Source organism: Typopeltis vanoorti, chromosome 12, assembly GCF_054136105.1.
Source record: "Typopeltis vanoorti isolate ZY-2024b chromosome 12, IOZ_Tvanoo_1.0, whole genome shotgun sequence".
Lineage (NCBI taxonomy): Eukaryota > Metazoa > Arthropoda > Arachnida > Uropygi > Thelyphonidae > Typopeltis > Typopeltis vanoorti.
Window position 1 is genome coordinate 96,828,435 of NC_143560.1, and position 25,038 is coordinate 96,853,472.

A 25,038-nucleotide genomic window follows, 5' to 3' on the forward strand; every position below is an offset into this window, starting at 1 on the left:
GTGTTGCCTATCCACTCGATCACCTAGACGGTCGAAGCAGTCGTGTTATTTCAAATTTTTTTTACGAGTATGGTTTCATTATTAAATGCATTTTTTAAATAAATGGATTGCATAGCACAGTTTATGCACAGATGTTAAGAAATGATAAACCCACAAAAAAAAAACCGGGGGGAAAAGAGTGGCATTGCGAAATTGCGTCTACCACGGCTTCATCAACGGCAAGTGAGAGCATGCGCAAAAAGCGTGCATGGAAGTTAACTGTTAGCCGATTTATTAGTGGCAAGAAAAGTTATAACTTTAATTTTGAATAATGGGCAGGCGTACATATGCAGTTGAATTTAAGCGGGAAGCAGTGGGATTTGCTTTGAAGCATGGAAATGCAGTGGCATCGCGAAAATATGAAGTAAATGAATCATGTATACGGCGATGGCGTATAGCAGCACGACTTGGAAAATTAAATGTCGAAGACGAGCCCGCCGAATTAGGAATATACGGACAATGGAAATCCTTAGAAGAAAAACTAAGACAGTTTGTTTTAGAACAAGAGAAATCTTATTCAACGGTAAGACAAACACCGCAAGACCGCAACAGAACTGTTGCGTCGAGCACTTTTGTACTAGCACTCAGTAGCAATTCATCAGATAGTAAAGTAGATAGAGAATAAATGAAAACACGTAGATTAAACAGATAGATATGTTAATCACCATCTCTACAATACATTTCACGTTATTTTATGATTCCATTCGTATTCTATATGTACATACAGCATAACAAAAGCCGTATGGAAATACAACATTTGTCATGTTAGGAAAGTAACAGCTGCTGAATACTTGGCCACTGCTTCTGCCCCAGGCTTATAGAACATTTTAATTAAACTCGTTTCTTCTGTACCTTATTTATTTTTATGTATATATATATATATATATATATATATATATATATATATATATATATATATATATATATATATAGTATGAGCCGAAAATTTTGCATATTTAAAGTCACTGTATTAATGGCTATAGAGGCCTAGCATTCATTCAGGGTCTCTTAGTAGAGGGGCCCATTTAATTATACACACATTCATTAAAGGCGTAGGCAAGATAAGGTTTTAAATTTAATTAAAATTTCATTAAAATTCTATTATTATTATTTTTTTTTCACCTCTAGGGAGTCCAAAGACTCTCTGGAGGTGATTAAAATTCTATCGTTCTTAATTTTTTTAAAATTTTTATTCATGTAAATTGTGAGCTTTTTATTACCCTCATTATGGCTTACACATTCATGGGATTTGTATGCTGTAATTCTCATACAATATGTATTATAATCATCATTATTAAAAGATCGGTTTAACAAAAAAAAAAGTATAAATACACAATTTTATTTTATTCTATTTTATTTTTGCAAATTACTATATTACCTAATTTAAAATGAAATCTACATTTTTATTTAAAGTATCATTCTTTGGTTTATTTATTTATTTATTTAGCTTGATGCATGTGATAGTTTCCTCTCCCTCCCCCAGTTTAGGATTTATTTATCAAAACAATTGTTTGTAACTGGCTCTCTGGAAAGAAGTGGCATAATATCTTGCCTAGCATTGAAAACTAGCCACTTGGCTGGTGCAAGGCTAACTTGGTGATTGTGCAGTTATACAGTTTTAGGAGTAAGAGCCAAGTATAAAATTTTTTCTTCCTTTGTTTGTGATATCACAATATTTCAGACTATCAGAAAATTCATCAGAAGATGAAATTTGTCAACCCTGCTTTTTTTTTCTTTTCCAAAGACTGTTTTTCTGTACTAGGAATGTGTATGTATCAAGGAGTACCCTTAAAAAAACCCCAAAAACTATCAATACTAGAAAATCCATGATGCATGTGTAATATTAACAGAGACATACTAAGTCTACTTCTTCCTTTCCCAACTCATAAAACATTTTAACGCCTACTAGATTCTTAGTCATCTACTTCTTATCTAGATTCTTAGGCATTTAAGAATCTAGACACCAAGCAGATACCATTTACAGAATGCACAAAAATTACATGCAGTTTCGTAAAATATTGTTTAAGAAAGAATTTTAAAATGATTTAAAAGTAAATCCAATAATTATTATTATATGTCACCTATACAGAGTCCCAGGACTCATGGGAGGCCATTCCACACTAATTGTTCCATACCATGTTAATCTGTCTCATATGGTAATTGTACTACACTGTTCCACATTACACTAATCTACCTTTCAGGTACTTTTTTTTTCATGCTAATTGTTTATGTTTTCTGGCTGGTTTGCCTGTTTTACCAGAAGAAAAACTTTAGGGGAAACCTAGCTGTCCCTATGCGAGTTCAACCAACTCAGGTGAAAAAGCTCATATAAAGTTCCCCGTTTATGATGATAATTGATGTCCAATATTTTCCAAACAAAAGGTACGCTCACATCTAACTACACATTGGATATGCTAATACAAAGAGTCTTCCAAATCTTTAGTATAGTCAAAAAGAGAAACAAAACATTACATTAGAAAAGAAGGGATTTAATAAATTTGGATTGTTGTTTTATACCAAGTAGGCGAAAAGTGTTTGTCTTTGAAAGTTAAAACAATTTCTTATAAGAATAAGCAGTGATATGCTCCATGAAGGCTTAGAAATAATGCTAAAACCCTTTGATGAGTTATCATTGGTGTTATTGTAGTTCCCAAACTTTTTGTCCTATACTTCCCTTTAGTGTAATCTTAATGTACACACCTCCCCTAAAATTCCAAACACCAAAATGAGCATAAATTAGAACAATAAAATGAACTTTATATTTAATAAAGATATAAAAATATAAAATTGTTCAAATGAAACAAAAATAATTATTTATCCTAACCAATTATAAAACAGTTATATAATTCTATAAATAATTATATAAAACCATGCTACTTGCTTGAAACTAGTAATTTAGGAAAGGTGGATTACAGTGTACAACTAAAAGGTTCTACATACTTCCCCTGTACCTCCCCAAGGGAGGTACACTCACATTTTGGGAAATCTTGATTTATCCTGTAGTATGTATATTTATTTATTAGTGCTCTTTTGACACTAATAACTGACTGGTCTGTCAAAAAATTTTACTGTTTCAGGCTGCTATTGCCTTTTTTCTGTTAAATTAGAGATCAGAAACTCATAATGTCATAATTGCCTATTTCCAAATTTGCGTAATGTGCCAAGGGCTTATATTCTTGTAAGTGCACTTATTATGTTTGAAGACTTTTAAAGTTTCACAGATAACTTTTTTTTCTTTTTTTTTTTGCCCAGTTTTGAAAGGGTTTATCACATTCTTTTTATATTCTTGTAGTCTCTCTGTCATTATTTCCTTTTAAAATTTCAAAAGCAAATACCTTTTTGCCTAATATTGAAAAGATGATAAATATGTTTATTATTATTATTATTATAAAATAATGATGAATATTTATTTTCATGGCCAAGTTGATGCATTTCAAGCCCATTTTTTCATTAAATGTTATATTAAAACAAATCAAAGATTCCAGTTAAAGTTCGGTAATGGTTATCAAATGAATATTAAAAATTTATTTATTACTATTATTATTATTCTGTCTAAAAGTGAAACTTTTTTGTATATGATAGCCACATTGAACATAAAAGTTATTGCAGCCTTCAGCATAACAGTTGTTTTTGTGGAGAAAAAGTACTGAAAAAAGGTAGAGAAAGCAATAGATATTGAAAAATCCCAACATATACTGTAATATAGATAATATGCAAATCCCATTAAAAATTTGTCTTATTAGAGTATTAGAGTACTGATTCTGTACTGGGGCAGTTCTTGTGCTGAAGTAAGTACAGTACACATAGTTATCACACATGATCAAAATTTTAATTTTTAAACTTTATGTAATTTTTTCATTGTGTTATCATGAAATAAGTATTCTAATGATGGATTAATATTTGTGAATAATGAAAGCATTTATTGCTAAGAAAGAAGCCTTCTTTATCTTAAATTGAAACCATGCAGAATATTAGGATTTATCTTCCAGGCCATACTTCTCAAAATAAATATGATGATTAACAGTCATTATTGCAGTTGTCATACTGAATTGAAGACTTCACTAGACTTAATTTTTATATTATTAATTATTGTCTTATAGTCAAAAGATAAAGGTGATCTCCCACAATGAGACCATCGTCATCAGTTTCCTGATATGTACCCTCAATGGTTGTACAGGATACTATAATAGTACTACACACTTAAGTTTATAGTATTACTACCACCCTGTCAATAATTTTCCTTCTACTTACTCATATCTGTCAAGAGTCCAATATTGTCCAGTCTCGTAATTCCATCTACATTCTTGGATACTTGAGACTGCGTCAGTTCAGCTAGATGTTGGTCATCCTTTGTGTTTTTCCTGCCATCTTGGCATCAAACACCCATTTTGCCAACCTTTCCTCTCCCATTCTGTTTAAGTAATCATACCATCTGAGATTAGTTCTCACCTATTCTTGAATGCTAATAATGTCAGATTCCTTCCTAATATCTTCACTTTTCATATGATACTGCCGTTTGCTCATTCTTCCTGATTTTGTCAGAACACTCATATCTATAGTCTGTAATTTTGATTTATTTCTAACCCAACTGTGAGATTCATAAGTTAAAATTTCTTAGTCCTGAAGATACTTCAGGTGCAAACTTTGTTTGCTTACACTTGGATAAAGGATTAAACTAAATTTATTATAGTCTAACCAAATGGAAAATAAACTTCCAACATCTTTCTATAAATCCAGACTAATTTAATAATAAGTTGGTACACCTTTTGGCAACTCGTATGAGTAAATATGACCTCTCCATTGCTTCTGCCTTAGTATCACCACTTCTGGGTCTGGCTCTCACTGACGAGACCTCAATAAAGGTCGAAACTGGTCTGGGTAGTGGCCCTTTCCTTAATGCATAGCATTATACATCTCTGCAAGGAGATGTGCTTTACATTATGGGAGATACTGAGACAAGGAGTGATGAGAGCTTGGTCCACCTTTACTACGAGTTGCCTCAGTCCTGAAAATACTTCAGGTGCAAATTTTGTTTGCTTACACTTGGATAAAGGATTAAACTAAATTTATTATATTCTAACCAAGTGGAAAATAAACCTCCAATAAGTTAAAATTTGTTTAAACACACTCATATATACTGCTAGTTTGGTTATTAATATATATTTTAATGAAAATACTATAATATATATATAAACATATTAAATTTGCTCTCTACCAGTGTTTATCGTATTGTCAGTTTCATGTATAATTTGCCATCTTCGCTAAAAAATTTGCTGAAATATTTTACTTGTTCTAACAAGTTCTCCATTGAGAATGCAGCTGAAGTTATCCATTTCTTGACTATTTTCATACTTTTTTTTCATGCAAAATTTGTCACAGTGTTATTTGGTTTAGTTAAAGAATCCTGCACTTGACTGGATTTGTTAATGAGGACATCACTGCATCATATAAAGCAAAGAGCACAGTCTGATATCAAGTTTAATGCCACTTTCTTTCACCTACATTGAAACTGGTATGGGTTTCAATGTAGGTGAAAGTGATACAGTGCACCGTCTCATATTTGATTTCACCAAGCCACCCTCTTGTGCTTAGTTCATTTCTAACTGTAGACTTAACAGCTCAAATATAGACTTGTGTAGCTGCTCGTCAGTGGGAGGCAGATCTCCCACTGACAAGACCTCAATAAAGGTCGAAACCGTCTGGATAGTGGCCCTTCCCTTAATGCATAGCAGTATACATGTCCGCAAGGAGATGTGCATTGCATTATGGGAGATACTGAGACAAGGAGTGATGAGAGCTTGGTCCACCTTTGCTTGGAGTTGCCTGGTGTTGCACTACCTTACCTCAGTCCTGAAGATATTTTCAGACACAAACTTTATTTGCTTACACTTGGATAAAGGATTAAACTAAATTTATTATAGTCTAACCAAGTGCAAAATAAACTTCCAGCCAAAAGGTTGTGGGTTCTAATCCTGCCTAGGCATGGATGTTTGTGATTGTCTGTGAAAATACTAGTGGTGGTGGTGGGCAGTAGATGGCACTGGTGTAGATGATACAGTTCACTGTTGTTGGTGAATTTGAGTGGTGGAGACGGAGAGTTGTAGAGTAGGTGCTCTCTCTAATGAGTACTTGGAGGTGATGTAATAATAATAATTATTATTATTATCCAGAATTCTACTTTCTGACCAGGCATTTTGAATTATATAGTATAGCCACTGAAAAACATTTTATACCTCCATCATTATTTCAACTGTTTTTTTTTGCATTTATGGCTTTTGATAGCTTGTTCTATCTCAAGGTTGACACATACCTTTGTTGGCTGGCCTGGTTGGCTTTGTGTATCTGCTCTTCATTCAACAGGCTACACATTTGAATTCCACTGTGGACATCGATGTTTATGAGTCTCATTAGGTGAGAGATCATTTCATTGCCCAGTGTGAGACCAATTCCCTACTAATAAGTGGGAGGCCTGATGTGGCTGGACAAAATTCCATACTTCGTCTCTAGAGCAGGGTTTCTGGACTATGTAAAAAATAAGTAAAAAAATACAAAAAAATATATAAAATCAATAAAATATATATATATAAAAAAAATCCTTTGTCCACTCAAGGTACAATTATATTATAGGTTTACAATTAAACTTTTTGCAGGTGCAATACACATAAAAAGAAAATAAATGCTCCTGAATGCATTCCTTCTGAATATTTCCTACCAGTCTTTTGTAACTGTTTGTTTTGTTTAAGTATTTCAAAGTAATTATTCCATATATTCAGAATATCTTTACTTTTCAGGTTTCTAAGTTTTTTTTTTTTTTTCAATAACCTCCAGCACTTTTAGCCACCTTCCTGATATTTGTCTCATGTATGCATTGCTTAGTGCAACCTTGCCAAAAGTTATAGGTATTAGTGCAACTTGGCTAGCAGCATATTATTATTATTCAGGCCTCCATGGAGTCAAAAGTGTTATTGTGGGAGGTCCTTCTTAGGAAACACAGTCTATCATACCACTCCTTGAACTCATTGACCGTTCATGCTCTAACCACTCTCTCTCAGGCAATGCATTCCATCGTTCAACCACATTCAAAGCAAAGAAACCACCCCTCAACCTCTTGCTCACAGCTTCTTTTCCTAACGTCCAGGGATGGCCCCTTGTCATTGCTCCTTCCCACCATCCCACGAGCAAAAGAACTCCCCAATGTCTACCCTATAACTGCTTCTCAACAGTTTAAAAAATCTTGATCATATCACCTCTCCTTCTGCTATCCACTAAATTCTGCAGTCCACATTCCCTCAGTCGATCCTCGTAACTGACATTGTACAGTCCTGAAACCATCTTTGTTATCTGCCTCTGTATCCTTTCCACAGTTAATTTATCCCCTTTACGTCATGGGGACCAAATTTGAGAACAGTGGTCTAAGTGTGGTCTAATCAGGGTCTTATACAATGGAATGAGAACTCTTTTATCTCTGCAGGTCAGCATCCTTCTCAGTATTGCAGCAATCCTCTGAGTTGCCTTCACCACCTTTGCAATATGCTCTCTGAATTTCAGTTTTCTATCAATCATCACCCCCAGATCGCTTGTCTCCCCTACTTCCTTCAGTATAGTTCCTCTAATCAAGTATGCAGCCTCCTAGCGATGTAGCCCAAACTTCAAGACTTTACATTTTTCTGCATTAAACTATTACCCCCCATTTATTTACCCATCTGTCTAGTTTATTCAAATCCTCTTGCAGGGCTACCGCATCTCCACTATTACTAATAACCCTTCCCAGCTTCACATCATCTGCAAACAACTGAATATCCCCTGCAATTCACTGCAGGGGATATTCAGTTGTGATATTCACTGACAATGCCATTGATATAAAGGTTAAACAATACAGGTCCCAGTACTGAGCCCTGGGAACCCACTTGTAACCTTCTGCCTCTTTGATACTGCCCTGACATACACAACTCTCTGATACCTATCAGACAGCCAATCCTGAATCCAGTTGACTAACCCCACATCCAAATCCATGTGCTTCAACTTAAATATCAGCTTATCATGTGGCACCCTGTCAAACACCTTTGCAAAATCCCAAAAAATGGCAGTATATACCTTTCCCTCATCAACTGCTCTTGTCACTTTATTATAAAAGGCAATAATTAAAGAGCCAAGTGGCTATTTTTTTCGTCGACGTAAATTAAGTTAAGGGGATAATAAATCCCTCATTATTTCAAAGCTGAATAAGAAACTCGAAGATCGAAATCTAAGAGTTTCATGCCGAAGAACTTTCGGCAAGTCCAAGTGTAAGTCAACACCTGGTAGTACAACACTAGGGCTACTCGGAGCAAAGGTGGAGCAAGTTTCGATCACTGTCCTTAATATTTTATCATATTGTAAAACGCAGCATCTAGGAGATGCATTACTGTTTTACATTATGAGGGAAGGTCACTATCCAGACCGGTTTCGACCTTTATTGAGGTCTCATCAGTTAGTAAGTAGACCTGGATAATACCAAGATTTAAGTGAACCGAACTTACATCTTTACTATACGAATTGCCAGAAAGGTGTACCCATATATTATTACTACAATTAAGAGCCAAGAGGCTATTTTTTTTCGGCGACTTCTACCTACTCACTGATAAGACCTCAATAACTCAATAACTTCGAAACCGGTCAGGGTAATGATCTTCCCTCATAATGTAAAACAGTAATACATCTCCTAGGAGCTGCGTTTTACATTATTAGAAAATATTAACGACAGTGATTGAAACTTGCTCCACCTTTGCTGCGAGTTGCCCTAGTGTTGTACAACCAGATGCTGACTTACGCTTGTACTCACCGAAAGTTCTTCAGCATGAAACTCTTAGATTTCGATCTTCAAGTTTCTTATTCGGCTTTGAAATAATGAGGGATTTATTATCCCCTTAACTTAAATGGCAATCATATTACTAACATATTTAACAAATTGTTATCTGTGAGCCTTTAACAAATCCATATTGTTTAGGGACTCACAGATAACATTACCCTCATCTGCCCAACGCTGTATATAGTCCCTCACTAATTTCTCCAAGACCTTAACAACTACTGATGACACAAAAACTGGCCTATAATTAGACACTTCCAGTCTGCTAATGCCTTTGTGCAGCAGCACTATCTTACCCTTCTTCCATTCCTTGGGTACCCTTCCTGCAGCCAGACTTTTATTGAAGATCCAGGTCAACGGAGCTTTCAGTTCTTTAGCACATTCTCTCAAAACTCATGGTGAAATACCATCCGGTCCACAGCCTTATCTGATATTCACCTCTAAACCCTGAACGTTTCCTATCCCTCTAGTATTAAAACCTTTTTCTCCAGGATGAAATACTCCAATAAAGTGCTCATTGAACAACTCCACTATTTCCTCTGCATCAGTAACTCTATTCCCATTTTTATCCCACAATGTCATTCTTCCCCAATCATTTCTCCTCCTACTGGCCACATAGCTAAAAAATTCCGTAGGATTTTCTTAGGATCTTAGGGCCGATCTCTTCTCGTATTCCAGTTTCGCCTTCCTTACCATACTAGTCACTCTACTGGCCTGTGTTTTATATTCTTCATGCATCTGCTCTTCACCTGTCTCCTTATATCTCTTCCATAGCCTCTTTTTCACGTGAAGCTGCTGTTTAATATTGTTTGTCATCCACTTGATACCAAATTGTGTCCTCTTCTTCACTTGTGGAATATAGCTTAATATCACTACTAATAAATATTCCTTCAAAATTTCCCAAGCACTAATGATATCCCTGCCTTCCAATTCCTCCCTTCATGAAACTTCCCCAAGTTGATGTCCAAGACTATTATAATCACCTACCTTATAATTCCGCATATGTTCCCGTCTCTTTCATACTCCAGCATGTCTATTCATCTTCCAAGTCAAAACCACATGGTCGCTCTCTCCAACTGGTGGGAGAGATGTCATCTCAGCTATTATCAACTCTTCTGATGCTATGACCAAATCCAGAGCTCTCGAACCTCTTGTTCCCTCTATTACATGTTGCCTAAGACATTTGTCTCTCAAGAATCGTAGAAATTCCATTCCCTTATTGCTACATGCATCTTCATCTCCCCAATTTATACTGATGTAGTTAAAATCTCCCATAGCAATCATTCTTCTCTTGCACTTGCCAAATTCAACTGCCTAAACATCTCCTTCTCCCCACCCCCTTTGCTCCTTGGTTTGTAGCAACACCTCACTAGATATCCTGTCTTGACCACTTCTACCTCACACTATATGCTTTCAAATAATCATTAGTGTCACTTCCTTCCAAAGCCTCCACTCTTAGAGGACTTAAGTCATCACTTATCATAAACAGTACTCCACCGCTATATTTTCCTTTCCTATCCTGCCAAAAAATGCTGTACCCTGCTACTTCAATTCCTGTTTTTATATCATCCTCCTTCAACCACATCTCAGAGATCCCAATAATCTTTGGCAAATCTGATGCTATTAGTGCTACCAATTCATCTCCTTTATTTCGGATACTCTCCTGGATTAGTATAAAGCATAAAAATATCACTGTTTCTATACCTATTATTATCTCCTCTTGATCCCAATGGAATTGCAGAACATGCCATCAACACCAGACATAGAGTTAAGTGGAACAAGACAAAAGTCATTTACAAAAGTCGGTTCCTAATGGAACAGCTATACAAAGAAACATGTGAAACATTCTTTAACTCCCCTAACCTAAACAGATCTGATGGTCTTCGTCTTTCCCCCTTGTGGGAGATAGTACTTGATAAAGCAGCAAATCTTACCTAACATATAATTGCATACACATATATATATTTATATAAATATATATAAAATTTTTTTTAAAAATTATTATAATTGAATAATTAAATAATTATTATTTAATAATTAAATAACTAAATAATTAAATTTAAATAATTAAAAATAAATAATAAATAAATAAATACTAATAATTAAATAAATTTAGGAAATTTAACCTTAGCTACTTAGGTGACGCTTTGTGAATATAAGTTATTGTTTAATTAGCCTTGTACCTGTACTGATGATGCCTGCGATACTCAGGTGAAAATTCTATGAATAAAGAATAATTTACATGAGTAATTCCATTATTATAATAGTTAGTAATATGTCTAATCACGGTATTTCCTTACTGAAACCTGATGTCATTCCCTCTTCCCCCCAAGCACTCATTCCCACAACAGGCCATCCCTGCTACCCTGGAATTCTGGTTTTCCTGCATTGACACTCTGACTCATTCAGAAAACAGCAATCTCTCCAGATGCCTTCATCCTTCCTTATTCAAATGCAAGCGGTCTCTCTCATACAGTTCTTTTCTGTCCTCAAATGCCCTCCAAGCATCCACATATTCCAATCCTCTCTTCTGATACATGCTGGCATGCTATTCGGTATTACTGCTTTTCTGCTCAGCTCATCACTATCATACCTGGGCAACACACACACACACACACACACACACACACACACACACACACACACACACACACACACACACACACACACACACACACACACATTCTTTCCTCTCTGTATTTTCTTTTGCACAACCGCAAGCAAGAATCTCAGATCTCTTTCCACCCAATTTACATTGCCTCCCAAGTTATTCGTGTCCACCATCACAATCATTTCATCCATCCTTTCATCCCTCTTAATTGCCACAGCCGCACTTTCTATCATTTCTCCAGGCAAACACTCCTCATGCATCCTATCTTGCATACCACGGATCATCGAGTCTCCATACATCACACCTCTTACCACTCTGTTCCTTGATTGCTTACCTGTATCCCTCACTCTCTCTCCTCTAACCCTTTCTGTCTGTGTTCCCCTACTTACCTGCTGTCCTAGCACCACTCTATTCCTGGTTCCAGCACTCCCTCGCATTCTTCTCATTTACTCTCTCTGACTGTTTCCATTGTCTTCTCTTCTATCATTCCCATAACTCTCTTCTACTGCTCCTGTTCTCTCCTCTTCTATCATTTCCATACCTCACCCCCACTCTGATTCGCTTTGCATTCATCTCTTCCATTCTTCTAATCTCATCTTTCATATTTCTCATCTCGTTCACAAGACATTCCACCTCCTCTTTCAGTTCCAGTTCATCTATTCCTCTCTGCAAGTTAGTCACTAAACAGCCTAAACTAGCCTAAACTAAAACTAAACAGTCACTAAAATGACAAGTTACTTGCCATTCATTCTCTCGATCAAGACCATCTCCGAAAACTTCACAGTCATTCAAGCCTTCCACACTCCCGACTCTTATTTTCTCATTTGTATTTCGCTCGTCATTCTTTCCTATTACACTGCTTGTCTCCTGACATTCATTTTCTGTCCCTGACACAATTAGGTCGGTTATCAAAATATCTAATTCACTTAATTCCTCCCATTGCCTACATTTTGCACATATACGTCCTCCTCCTTCTCCCACCCGCCACATATCCAACTTCCGGGAAGCATAGCATACATGCCCCAAGAACTGCATTCCACAAAGTCCTTTATTATATTATGTACAGTAGAGTTCTTAAATGTCGGTAGACTTGGTGACACGCCTTTTATGATTGCAGCTATGGCTGCCATCATTCCTTACTACTGAAGAACTGCTAAACTAAATGCTATATATATATATATATATATATATATATATATAAATAAATAAATATAAACGCTATATTCAACTATACTAATTAGCGAAAACTTATCTTCTCTTCCACCGCAGATGCTGCGGACTGTGGCCTCGCCTTCTCGGTAACCCATGTGATGTAGATCACAGGAATTGAATATGAAGAATTTAGTATTTTTAGGTAGGATGGTGAATGGATACTGCTGATGATAGTGGATGAATTGCAGCCAAAAAGAGCAGGGGATAGGTGGGCAGATGGCAATTCTTTTGAGGTAATCTGGTCTGAGATTGAAGCCAGTAGGCCTCAATCTTACACCAGAGACCAGAAGGTTACAGGGATGATGTGGATGACATGCATCAGCAAATTAGTATAATGAATTCAGTTGAGAAATTATTATGGGGAACTTCAATTGTGGAAACATAGACTGAGAGGAGGAAACATCACATGGCAGGAAGGAAATGGAATTTATACACCTACTGAGAGAGAGAGAGAGAGAGAGAGAGAGAGAGAGAGATAATTACTTGAATAAGCATGTGATATTGAGGAGCTGGAGTATGAGAGTGTTGGATTTGGTCACAGGAACAGATCTGTCTATAACCAAGGCAGCCACATAGCCTCCAGCAGGAGATTGATCATGCAGTCTTGACTTGGGAGGAATTCCTTCTTGACTAAATTGGAAAATTTAGTCAGGAAGGAATGTATGTGGAATAACAAGGCAGGTAATTATGATAAGTGTAGGAGGTGACTTGAAGCATTGCTGATGCATAAAAATCTGTAATGTCAGCAGTACATCGGGGATAGTCAAGGGTATCCAAAAGAAGCAATATTAGACTGTATACATTTAATTATTAAATAATATACAGTCTAATATTGCAATATCATACCTGATTAATCTTCCTGACCACCAAGGTCAGGAGGATTAGGAGTCAGATGGATGAATAGTATTATTAAAGAAGGAGCTACAAAAAATAAATTGTTGTGAAGGATATATATAAGGAGAAAGGTGACTAGCACGCTCACGAGAAGTACAAAGGTCAGGCAAGAAAAGTTACCAGCATTATATGGGTGGCAAAATCAGATTATGAGAAGGAGCTAGTCAAGCAGCTCATAGGATTACTTAACTATTGAAGAACATACTAACAGGTAGAGATAAGGAAGTTATTTCTGTATAAGGTCTCAATACATCAACATCTGGATTACTGTGTGTTCAGATTGGATCACTTGGGTTTCTTAGGGATGAAGTAGTGGAGAGGATCCAGAGGCAAGTGAGGTAAGTGGTCTGTGGAATGCTCCCTATGATGATAAGTGAATAAGAGGGGATACAATAGAAACATTTCTTACTTAAAGGGTTTATAGGATTGATACAGAGTAAATGTTTCAATACCTGGCTAGAGGGGGGGGGGGGGCAGAACGAGCGTAATCTCTGGAAGTTGAATAAGAGTGTGGTTAGTAATAGTGTGAGGAGTACAGTTTTTGCTTGAGAAGTGGTGAATCAATGGAATGAATTGCCAGAGTTAGTTGTCAATGCCTTGTCTGTTAATGGATTTAAAGAGAGGTACGATAGATGTTGTGTGAATAGTTTGGATCTCCCATGATGAGTTTTTGTACTCCATGGAGGTGCCTGTACAGTAGTAGTAATAACAATATTCTTACCAAGGTAAAATACAGGAGATAAATATCAGGGATTTAAAAAAAAAAAAAAAAGCACTGAAATGCTTAAAGAACTAAAAATAAACTCGGAATTAGATAAATTATGTGAATACAAAAATGGAGTGTTCATGTTGAAAGAATGGAGAATTCAAGACTATCTTATTATTATTATTACTAAAAGAGATCTCCAGGGAGTCAGAGATTCATTGAGGGAGGCCACATACTATGCACACACCAGCTATCATACTTATTCTTGAATTAATTCACACTGCTTGCACTCACAACATCCAATGCAATCCATTCCAATCACGCACCACCCTATAAGAGAAAAATCTAGTCCTCACCCCTTCTTAGCGGCCTTCATTCTCAGCTTCCAAGGATGCCCTTTCCCCACCCTCCATAAATTGAAAAATTTCATCAATTGAAATCCTGTATGATATGATCCTTTCAGAAGTTTGTAAGTCTCATTCATATCTCCACTCTTTCTCCTGTCTGCTAGAGTCTGCAGTCAACAAATTCTCAATCTGACTTCATACTCAGCATCCCACAAACTTGATATCATTTTTAACACTCCTTTGTACTCTCTCCAATATATCAGAATCATAATGGAAACCAGGAGACCAGACCTGTCCTCAATAGTCCAAGTGAGGTCTTATCAAGACCTTGTAAAGAGGCAAAATAACATCCTTATCTATATATGTGAACGTTCGTTTCAGCATTCCAGTTATCTTTTGAGTTGTATTTGCAATCTTTGCCATATGAACCCTGAACTTCAACTTCCTGTCTATTAACACCTCAATAGCCCTAGCCTCATCAGTTTCTTCTAGCCTAATCCCACCAATATAATACGACATTGGATATCTAATATGCCGAAGTGAATGACTTTAGTGACATTGAACTGAAACCCATTTTCTCATGCCCACAATTCCAGCTTATTCAAATTATTCTGCAAATACTGCATATCAGCAGCATTCCTGATTACCCTACCTATCTTTGCATCATCAGCAAATTGCTGTATGTCACTTGTCAGATCCTTTTCTTATCGTTAATGTACAGATTGAATAATAGTGGACCAAGCACTGATCCTTGTGGTACACCACTTGTTACCTTAAACATTGTAGACTCAGATCCCCTGTATACCACTTTTGATATCATTCAGCCATCCTCTTATCCATGCTAATATTGTATAACCCAAACCCATTTTCTCTAATTTATGCAGGCAGCAGTCTGCCATGCTGTATTCTGCCAAAAGCCTTAGCAAAATCCAAAAGTATCGTGGTGTATCCATTCACCTTGTCTAGTTCAATGGTAACATTGTTATAGAATGTGAGCAAGTTGCTAAAACATGACCTTCCCTTAGTAAACCCATGTTGTTCATTGCAAAGTAGAGATTCATTTTCAACCCATTTCTAAATGCTAGCCCTAACCAATTTTTCTAAAATCTTCACCGTAACTCCTGAGATACTAATCAGTCGATTTTTGGATACATCGGTCTTCGCACCACTCTTGTGCAATGGAATTACTATACATTCCTTCTATTCCTGTGGAATGGAATCTTCTTTGTTCTTAGACTCATATTAAACATCCTGTTCAGCTGAACACTCTTCTAGCACACGTGCTGATATTCCACCAGTCCCTATTGCTGAATTCTTATTCAATTTGTGCAATAACTCTAATACCTCATCCTCATACACCTATGTTTCTTCATCTAGTGAAGAGGTAACAGTGAGCTCAATGTTGCTGACATCAGGTTGATAGCTTTTAACAAAATGGGCACTCATTAACTGAACAACCTCTTCTGCATCTGTAACCCTCATACCATCAGGATTTATTAGAGTTATTCTTTCATATTCATTCTTTCTTTTACTTGCAGCATATCGATAGAATTCTTGTGAGGTGTCTTTAGCACAGAGCCAGTTACTTTTCATACTTAGACTTATCTTTCCATACAACAGTTGTGACTATTCTAGCCTGCTGCTTATAATGAATGTCATCCTTATGCACACAGTATTCCTTCCACATTGTCCTTTTCTTATGAATCTCTTGCTTAATAAGATTACACATCCTTATTATTATTATTATTATTATTCAGGCCTCCATGGAGTCAAAAGACTCATCGTGGGAGGTCCCCCCCCTAAAAAACACAAAGTCTATCATACCACTCCTTAAACTCATGGACCGTTCTCACCCTCACCACTCCATCAGGCAGTGCATTCCACGGCTCAACCACCCTCCACGCAAAGAAGCCACTCTTCACCTTCTTGCTCACAGTTTCCTTTCGTAACTTCCAGGGATGGCCTCTTGTCATCACTCCTTCCTGCTGTTCAACCAAGCGAAAGAACTCCCCAGTGACAACCCTGTAACCACCTCTCAACAGTTTAAAAGTCTCAATCATATCACCTCTCCTTCTTCTATACACCAAACTCTGCAGTCCACATTCCCTCAGCCAATCCTCATAACTATCCTTGTACAGTCCTGAAACCATCTTTATCATCCATCTTTGATCCTTTCCACAGTTAATTTATCCCCTTCAAATCCTGGGGACCAAATCTGAGAACAATAGTCCAAGTGTGGTCGAATCAGAGACTTATACAACGGAATGATAACCCTCTTATCTGGTATTCCTTCTACATCGTCCTTTTCTTACGAACCTCTTGCTTAATAAGATTACACATCTGTTTGACCCCTACTCTATTTATTCTTCAAACGCTCAGGACATTCTGATATTGCATCATTCAAGTGTTGTTTAAATGCTTCCCATGCACTCTCGATATTCTTTCCATCCAGCAACCGATTCCATTCCATCATTGCCTGAAATTATGACCAACTGAAGAGTATACTGAACTCAGTATACTCTTCAGTTGATCATAATTTCCTACTTTGTAGTTCAGCATGTAACCTTTTCTGACTGGAACATTCATAAACTTAGCCACTTTCCAAGTGACAGCATGATCTCTGTCACCAACCGCAGGCAGAGATCATGCTGTCATGATCTCTGCCTCCGGTTGGTGGCAGAGATTATGATTATGATAGCTGATTATGATCTGACACTTGTTTTTTACTAATTTGGGTACGCTGATTTCAAATATCAAATCCATTTTTCTATATCACGTCAGGTTTTTCCTCTATGGCATTTTCTTTTTGCTAATTTGTAAGTTTTTGATAGTTTTAAGGAGGCAGTACTATTTAGAGGATCAAAACAATCGATTTTTTAATATTATTTTCTGAAAGTATGTACTTTTAAAAATATGTTCCTAACTTTTTATCAAGAAATTCGAAAAATTCCTGAAGATATAGCTATTATTCAAAACGGTGCACAGATCAGAATCGGAACGCTCACTGCTCTCGCTTGTTAGTAAACAAATAAATGCGTAAGAACCTGCAACGACACGTACTGGAGCTTTAAATGCAAGAGAGGCCGATAACCAACCTAATACATTTAGGTGATGAAAAGTAGGCGATGACAACTGCCTAAAACAAATGAATGCTATATGCGTCATAGCAGACAAAGAACGATCGAAATCAGTCAATCGTTAATCGATCATGAAAGTATGATGAGATCTTATAACATTTCAATAAAGTCTTTGGTTTTTTTTGTCTTGTTAATTGCATGTTAGTCGGCAGTGAAGAAAATACATGATGTCTACTACTCGAAAATGTGTCAATAGTGTAGATTCCTTCTGCTACATTTGTGGCAGCTTTACTGTTCCCAGTCAAAGGACAAATATCACTGATTTCGTTAAGAAAGTGTACTTTGCATACTTTGACGTAAAACTTGCAGATCAGGACAATTCATGGGCTCCAAATAAAGTGTGTAAGTCATGTATAGAAAATTTAAGACAGTGGAGCAAGGGAAAACACCAAAAATTAGCTTTTGGCATTCCAATGATTTGGCGTGAACCGAAAAATCACGTAGATGATTGCCATTTTTGTTTAGTTCAGACTTCTGGTTATAATAAGAAGAATAAGAAAAAAATTGTGTATCCAAATCTCGCCTCAGCAATTCTGCCAATTGCTCATTCCAATGAAATAGCTGTGCCAATTTATAAAGGGCTTCCTTTACTTGAGAATGAGCATGATCAGGATATGCCAGATGTTCTTGAGGAGCAAGACCCAGATGTTGATTTAGACAATGAAAATTTAATTTCTAGTTCTGGACCGCAATGTTTTACTCGAGCGGAATTGAATGACTTAGTAAGAGATTTGGGTCTATCAAAGGAATCATTGGAATTGTTAGCTTCAAAATTAAATGAAAAAACTTACTGGAGCAAGATACGAAGATAACTTTTGATTGTAGCAGGGAAAGTAATCTTGTACAATATTTTAAACATGAGTGTGGGTTTGTTTACTATAACAATGTGTCAGGTTTACTAACTGAAATGAGTGTTGTACAATATCATCCAAATGAGTGGCATTTATTTATGGACGGTTCAAGCAGAAGTCTCAAGTGTGTCTTACTACACAATGGGAATGTATATGGCTCAGTTCCTATTGGCTATTCAGTCCACTTAAAGGAAACATATGAGGACATTAAAAAGGTTCTGAAGTTATTAAAATATACAGACCATAACTGGATCATCTGTGTGGATCTTAAAATGGTGAACTTTTTACTTGGCTTTCAAAGAGGATATACAAAGTTTCCATGTTTTCTGTGCTTCTGGGATACTCAAGCTAGAAACCAACACTGGAGTCAGAAACATTGGCCTCTTAGAATATCCTTAAATGTTGGAGAACAGAATGTTATAAATCAACCTTTAATCGACAGAGAAAAAATCAATTTTCCACCTCTAGACATCAAACTAGGTCTTATGAAGCAGTATGTTAAAGCTTTAGATTTACAAGGTGATTGTTTCCAATACATATGTGAAAAATTTCCACGACTTAGTTATGAAAAAATTAAAACCAGTGTATTTGATGGACCGCAAATTAGAACTTTAATGAGAGATCCAAATTTCATCAACTCTATGAACGAAATTGAGAAAGAGGCCTGGACTTCATTTACAATGGTTGCGAATAATTTTCTTGGAAACAAAAAAGCATGCAATTACAAAGATCTAGTGGAAACAATGCTTGAAAATTTCCAGCACCTAGGTTCCAACATGAGCATAAAGCTTCATTTCCTATATACAGTCATCTTGATAGATTTCCCGAGAATTTAGGTGCTGTAAGCGATGAACAAGGCGAAAGATTTCATCAAGACTTAAAAACTATGGAAGATCAGTACCAAGGAAGATGGGATTCTCACATGATGGCTGACTACTGTTGGAGTATTCAAAGGTATTGCCAAAACAGTACACACAGCAGAAATTGCTACAAACAAAAATTTATTCCCTGAAACTCATGTGTAAGTAAAATTGTAATTTTTTTATAAATATTCTTGTAATTTTTAATGAATATTGTTAAGTAGTTATGTATCTAATTATTGGCCTCTCTCGCATTCAAAGCGCCAGTACGTGCCGTTGCAGGTTCTTATGCATTTATTTGTTTACTAACAAGCGAAAGCGGTGAGCACTCCGATTCTGATCTGCGCACCGCTTTGAATAATAGGCTATATCTTCGGGAATTTTTCGAATTTCTTGATAAAAAGTTAGGAACAGATTTTTAAAAGTACGTACTTTCAGAAAATAATATTAAAAAATCGATTTTTTTGATCCTCTAAATAGTACTGCCTCCTTAAAACTATCAAAAACTTACAAATTAGCAAAAAGAAAATGCCATAGAGGAAAAACCTGACGTGATAGAGAAAAATGGGTGTGATATTTGAAATCAGCGCACCCAAATTAGTAAAAAACAAGTCTCATATAAAAGTCAGCAAAAATTGTGTTGGACTGTGTTATCACTATAATCAAATGTGACACTCTTAGCCCTCGAGTTCCTTCTGTCACATGCTGCTTGAGGAAGTTGTCCCTCAACAGCTCAATAAATGCATTTTCATTCTTCGCATGAGATTCTACTGCTACCCAGTTAATATTTAGATAATTGAAGTCTCCCATTATGATTAGTCTTTTCCTGCTCATTTTTTCTATTTGGTAATGCAATTCTTCATCACTAGGAACCGATCCACCAGGTCTATAACAACACTCCCATTATGTAATTAGTCTTGTTAGATTCCACCTCACACCAGATGGTTTCAAACTTACTGCCACATGAAATATTGTTAGTAGTATTACTACAGTAATAGGTCTCAACTCTAACTGGATTCAAATCATCTGATATCACTAGCAGCATGCCCTCTCCTCTCCTCTCTATCCTTCCTAAAAATACTGTACCCTTGACACTCGATACCAGTTAGTAGGTCTGATTCCAATAGGCAGGTCTCACTAATACCTACAATCTGAGGTTGCAACAAACTCTATTCCTTTGTTTCTGATACTCTCCTAGCATTCGTGTACAGACATAATAATCTACCTGTTTGTTCTTTTGTATTATTTTGTCTGCAGTCTGCCTGACACAGTAGGACAACTTGCAGATCTCTATTCTTCTCTAATGCCTTACACATGTAGACATCTTTGCACACATTTGATGGGTCTGAACCGGACAAACCCAAACCCAAAATTGTTCTCTCCTTGTCAACATTTCCATCACAAAGCCCATTCCCATCATTAACACAGTTATGTAACATTGTCACTCTTACTCACATTCACACCATTCCTCCATTTATAATTTAGTTTCCCTGACTCTGTGTTAGGTCTCATTCTAGACTCCTGATACCAAACACATTCAGGTGTAGCCATCCCTCTTATACAAATCCAATCTTCCCTCAAGCTCTCTCCATGCATCCAAAAACTCACATCCACTCCTTATACATAGCCTATGCATTGAATCGTTTGCCATCATAGGTCTTCTTTCGATTAACTCTCGATTACTAACGATTTTCACTTTCTTACTCTTCACTCTTGCCTCTTCCAACAACCCTTTCATGTCCTTTCTCATACTGAACTTATTGCCAGTTGAACCGTTCGTATACCTACTATAACTACGATTTCATTTACTTTTCTTTTCTGTTTTTGAATTGCTTCCTTTATATTCTTCATTTTCACTCCAGGAAAACTCAATGTTATAACTTCCTCATGTATAGCATGTTTTATTATATACCAAATAACTTCTTTCTTTTTATTAATAACGTCACTTACCTGATTTCTGTTATTTCCTGACTTACCTGTTTCCTTGCTTTGTTGTTTCTTATTTTCCTGTTTAATTTTCTTTTTCTCCCTCTGTTCATTTAAATGCCTCTCGACTTTTTGCAATTCCCGGGTTGTCTCTCTGATGATCTGCTTCAACTTCACTATTTTGAAGGTTAATTCATTTTTAACCTCCTCAATAACCTCGTTAGCAAGGCTAACCTTCTTGTTCTCATCTGAGGTGCTTTTTTTTTTTTTAGCATTACATTTCTTGCCCTTTTATGGCGCCATTTCAAATGTATACTAAATTTTGAAATATCTGACAAAAATATGTGATAAAATACTAAATATACAAAAAAAAAAAAAAAAAACACTAAAATCTACACTAGTATACTGCAAATCACTAATTTTCTAAGGAAAAAACACAATAAAAAACACACAAAAATCACCAATTTCACAGGAGCACCAAATTCATCAGCCAACCACATCATCACACAATGCATCTTACATACTATATAGTTGGATGACCAAGGAAAAGATGGAATGAGAACAGGCCAATAGGTCTAAATTCCTAAAAGGATGATGATTCTTATACCAAACCCTTGTTATGACATTTTTCTTGGTATTCTCTCAGGACATTTGCTGACTCACTTGCTGGAAACTTTCAATATTCTTTCCTCTCTTTTTCTGTACTCACTCTTTAACTTCTTCAATCCACCACACGAATTCTGATTTTTATAACCTTGGAGTCAAGTTCATTCTGTGTCTCACTAGCTGATTTTTCAATATTTTCTTCAGACTTTGCCACTGAGACATCTAGGTCAGGTTCTTGTTTTTGAACTCTCATTTTTTTCTTGAGTAATATTTGTGTAGTTCAGTCTACAGTTGACCTGTAAAATTATGATTATTATTATTTATATTGGTACTCCATAGAGTCAAAAGACTCGTTGCAGGAGACTCACTCAATCCATTAATGCAATACCTATCATACATCTCCTCAAACCTATTCACAACCACCTTTGGCAATCCATTCTCCTCATTCACCACTCTCCAAATAAAGATCACACTTTACCTGACTTCCCTCCATGTAGGGCATCTGTTTATGGTGGAGTGGTCCTCCCAGTGATGCTGCTGGCCCTTTCCATTCTTCCTCTTTTTCTTTACTTCCTATATTCTTTGCTCTTCTTCTCCTGAGTCATTTTTTTTCCCACTATCCTTTCTTCCGGACTACCATCACTGGGATCCAATGCCCTGCTGCTGTTTGCCATGCAGTGCAACCTGTGGACATCCAGAAAGAGAGAGATCCGAGTTGTCTTGCACTACTTTGGCAAGACGAGCCGTCTTAGTTGGCCTGGCCACGATCAATCAGCTAGTGGGCTTGCCTGCGAGGATCAGTGGTGTTGCAGTGTCTCTCAACCCATAGTCCAGGGTTGGTATCCAAGCCATGCTGTAGTGCTGGTATAGCATCTGGGATAGTCCAGCAAGCAAATGACTCCTGAGCGCAGTCATTTGCTTGCTGGTCAGGGTGCATCGATGTGTGGCGCTGTGGTGGATGGGGAGCTCTGATGCCAAAAAAAACTCCTTCAGCATGAATTTTAGGGCTCAGACATTTTGGGGCCCTAACAAAATCCCAACCAAGTACTGATACTGTAGATACAGCATTTGATAACAGAAGTAAGAAACGAAAGATATATGATACTAGTATAAATGTACCAGTGTTTTTGATCATCCATGCAATAGGTGAAAAGACAATAGGGAAAATGTCACCCTTCTTTATTTAAAAGGGTTTAGAAGGACCGGCAGGACCTCCCAAAACAGTTAAGAAATTACGTTCTGGTGATATCTTTGTGGAAACATTGTGTCCGCAACATCAATGGTGGAATAGAAATCACAGTAACACCTCATAAAACAATTATTTCTGTATGGGAGTGATATCAGAATGGGGTCTCCTTGATGTTCCTGATGAGGAGACATGTTCAGAGCTTAAAGATCAGGTAGTGAGGCACATCCTGATACATAGAGATTGGTCACCTGGTTCCAACCAGGAACATCATCCTTACTTTTGATACACATAAGCCTTCAACACCTGTAAAAGTAGCGTATCTCAGCTGTCCCATTAGAGTGTACATACCTATTCTGCTAAGATGCTTTAAATGTCAGAAATATAGTCATGCCCAAACTTTCTGTTGTGGCTCTACCACCTGTGCCTGATCTGGTAGTAAAGAGCATGATAACAAATCTTGCTTTGTAAAAAAAAGCTAAATGTGTCAACTGTCAGGGAGATCATCCAGTTTACTCTTGTGCATATTAGAAGTGGAAAGATGATAAAGAAATATAAAAAAATTAAAGCAGAACAAAACATACCATATCAAGATGCAAAAAGAAAGATAGTCACCACCTCCCCTGCTCTGAGATCTTTGTATGCTGAGAAGGTAACAATCAAGAAAATATCAACAGCAACTCAAGCTTATATGTCTATTCCACCATCTAATAATTTCACCATACCTGAACTTTATGATCATGAGTGATTCTCTGTTGAGCTCATCAATCACATGACCTGTGGTCTTACCCCAGAGACAACTCCAAAAATGGTTCCATTCGATGAGAACTTGTCAAAAAATTTATGGCAAAGATGTCACTTAAAGGTAAACCACCAGACATCCCCACAGAAAAAAATGGATACTTTGGTATCCACCGAAAGTAAATTAAACTTGCCAACTGACCACCCTAACACATCAGGTATATTGAATATTTTACCAGATGAAGAGATCGATACTGGCTGTCCATACTCCCTAAAAACAATTGATAAATATAAACCAGGGCTGTGGAGTCAGTAGATAAAACTTCAACTCCGATTCTGACTCCTCAATTTATGGTACTTTCGACTCCAAGCTTTGTAGCCATTTTTCCATTTAAGTTTAAAAAGGCTGATTGTGAAAAAAAGGATAGAGGTGCACTATTCTTCACTGCCCTTTCAATGATGTGGTTTTTAAACTTTTCTGGCATCATTGTTACAGTAACTTTGTTAGATGTAAAGCATCTTGGTAGTTGTGTTTGTCCTCCAGTAAATTTCTGATCTTTCTTTAGTCCTGAATTAGAGAGAATGTTTTTATTGCTGCCTTTCTCATTCACATCTTCTAACACTTTAGGATGAAAACACTGCAAGTGTCATTTTAAATTTGATGCTCTTGTAGGTGCATTTTTATCAGAACCATAAAAACTACTAATTTTTGTAGTTTTTGTGGTTTTTCACAATCATCATCTTCTGTAATACATTGCCACACACGTTATACATACCATCTGTTGTTATCATAAAGTGTTCAAAAAACAGCAGACTTAGTTGATACTTTTTTTGCCATTGTGAATTTTTTCTTGGGGTGCTGTTTTCACTAATATAATATATAAATTATCATTAAATTTGCAAAGAATTTGAAATTAAAATATATCCTGAAAAAAATAGGTTAATCAAATTATCTATGAAATAGGACATTTTAACATATTATGTATATTACAATTTAAATTCATTAGGAGTGAGTTGGCATTTTTACTGACTCTGACTCCAGCAAATCAAGAATTGCTTCTGATTCCGACTCGATGA

At 36.4% G+C, this 25,038-nt stretch overlaps 1 protein-coding gene across 4 annotated transcripts in view; it reads left to right on the forward strand.

Annotated features, from left to right (window-relative positions):
* LOC150101039 (uncharacterized) overlaps positions 1-25,038 on the forward strand; it is a 592,625-nt gene that overhangs the window by 28,584 nt on the left and 539,003 nt on the right. The window contains exon 1 of one of the 4 annotated variants that reach the window (XM_090401632.1): positions 262-562. The exons of 2 other annotated variants lie outside the window; for them this stretch is intronic. In XM_090401632.1, the coding sequence (XP_090257758.1) occupies positions 311-562 (252 nt within the window). In that variant the 5' untranslated portion in view covers positions 262-310. Of the gene's footprint in view, positions 1-261; positions 563-3,671; positions 3,696-25,038 lie in introns of those variants that run through there. One more of the 4 variants, XM_090401635.1, reaches the window with a different exon arrangement.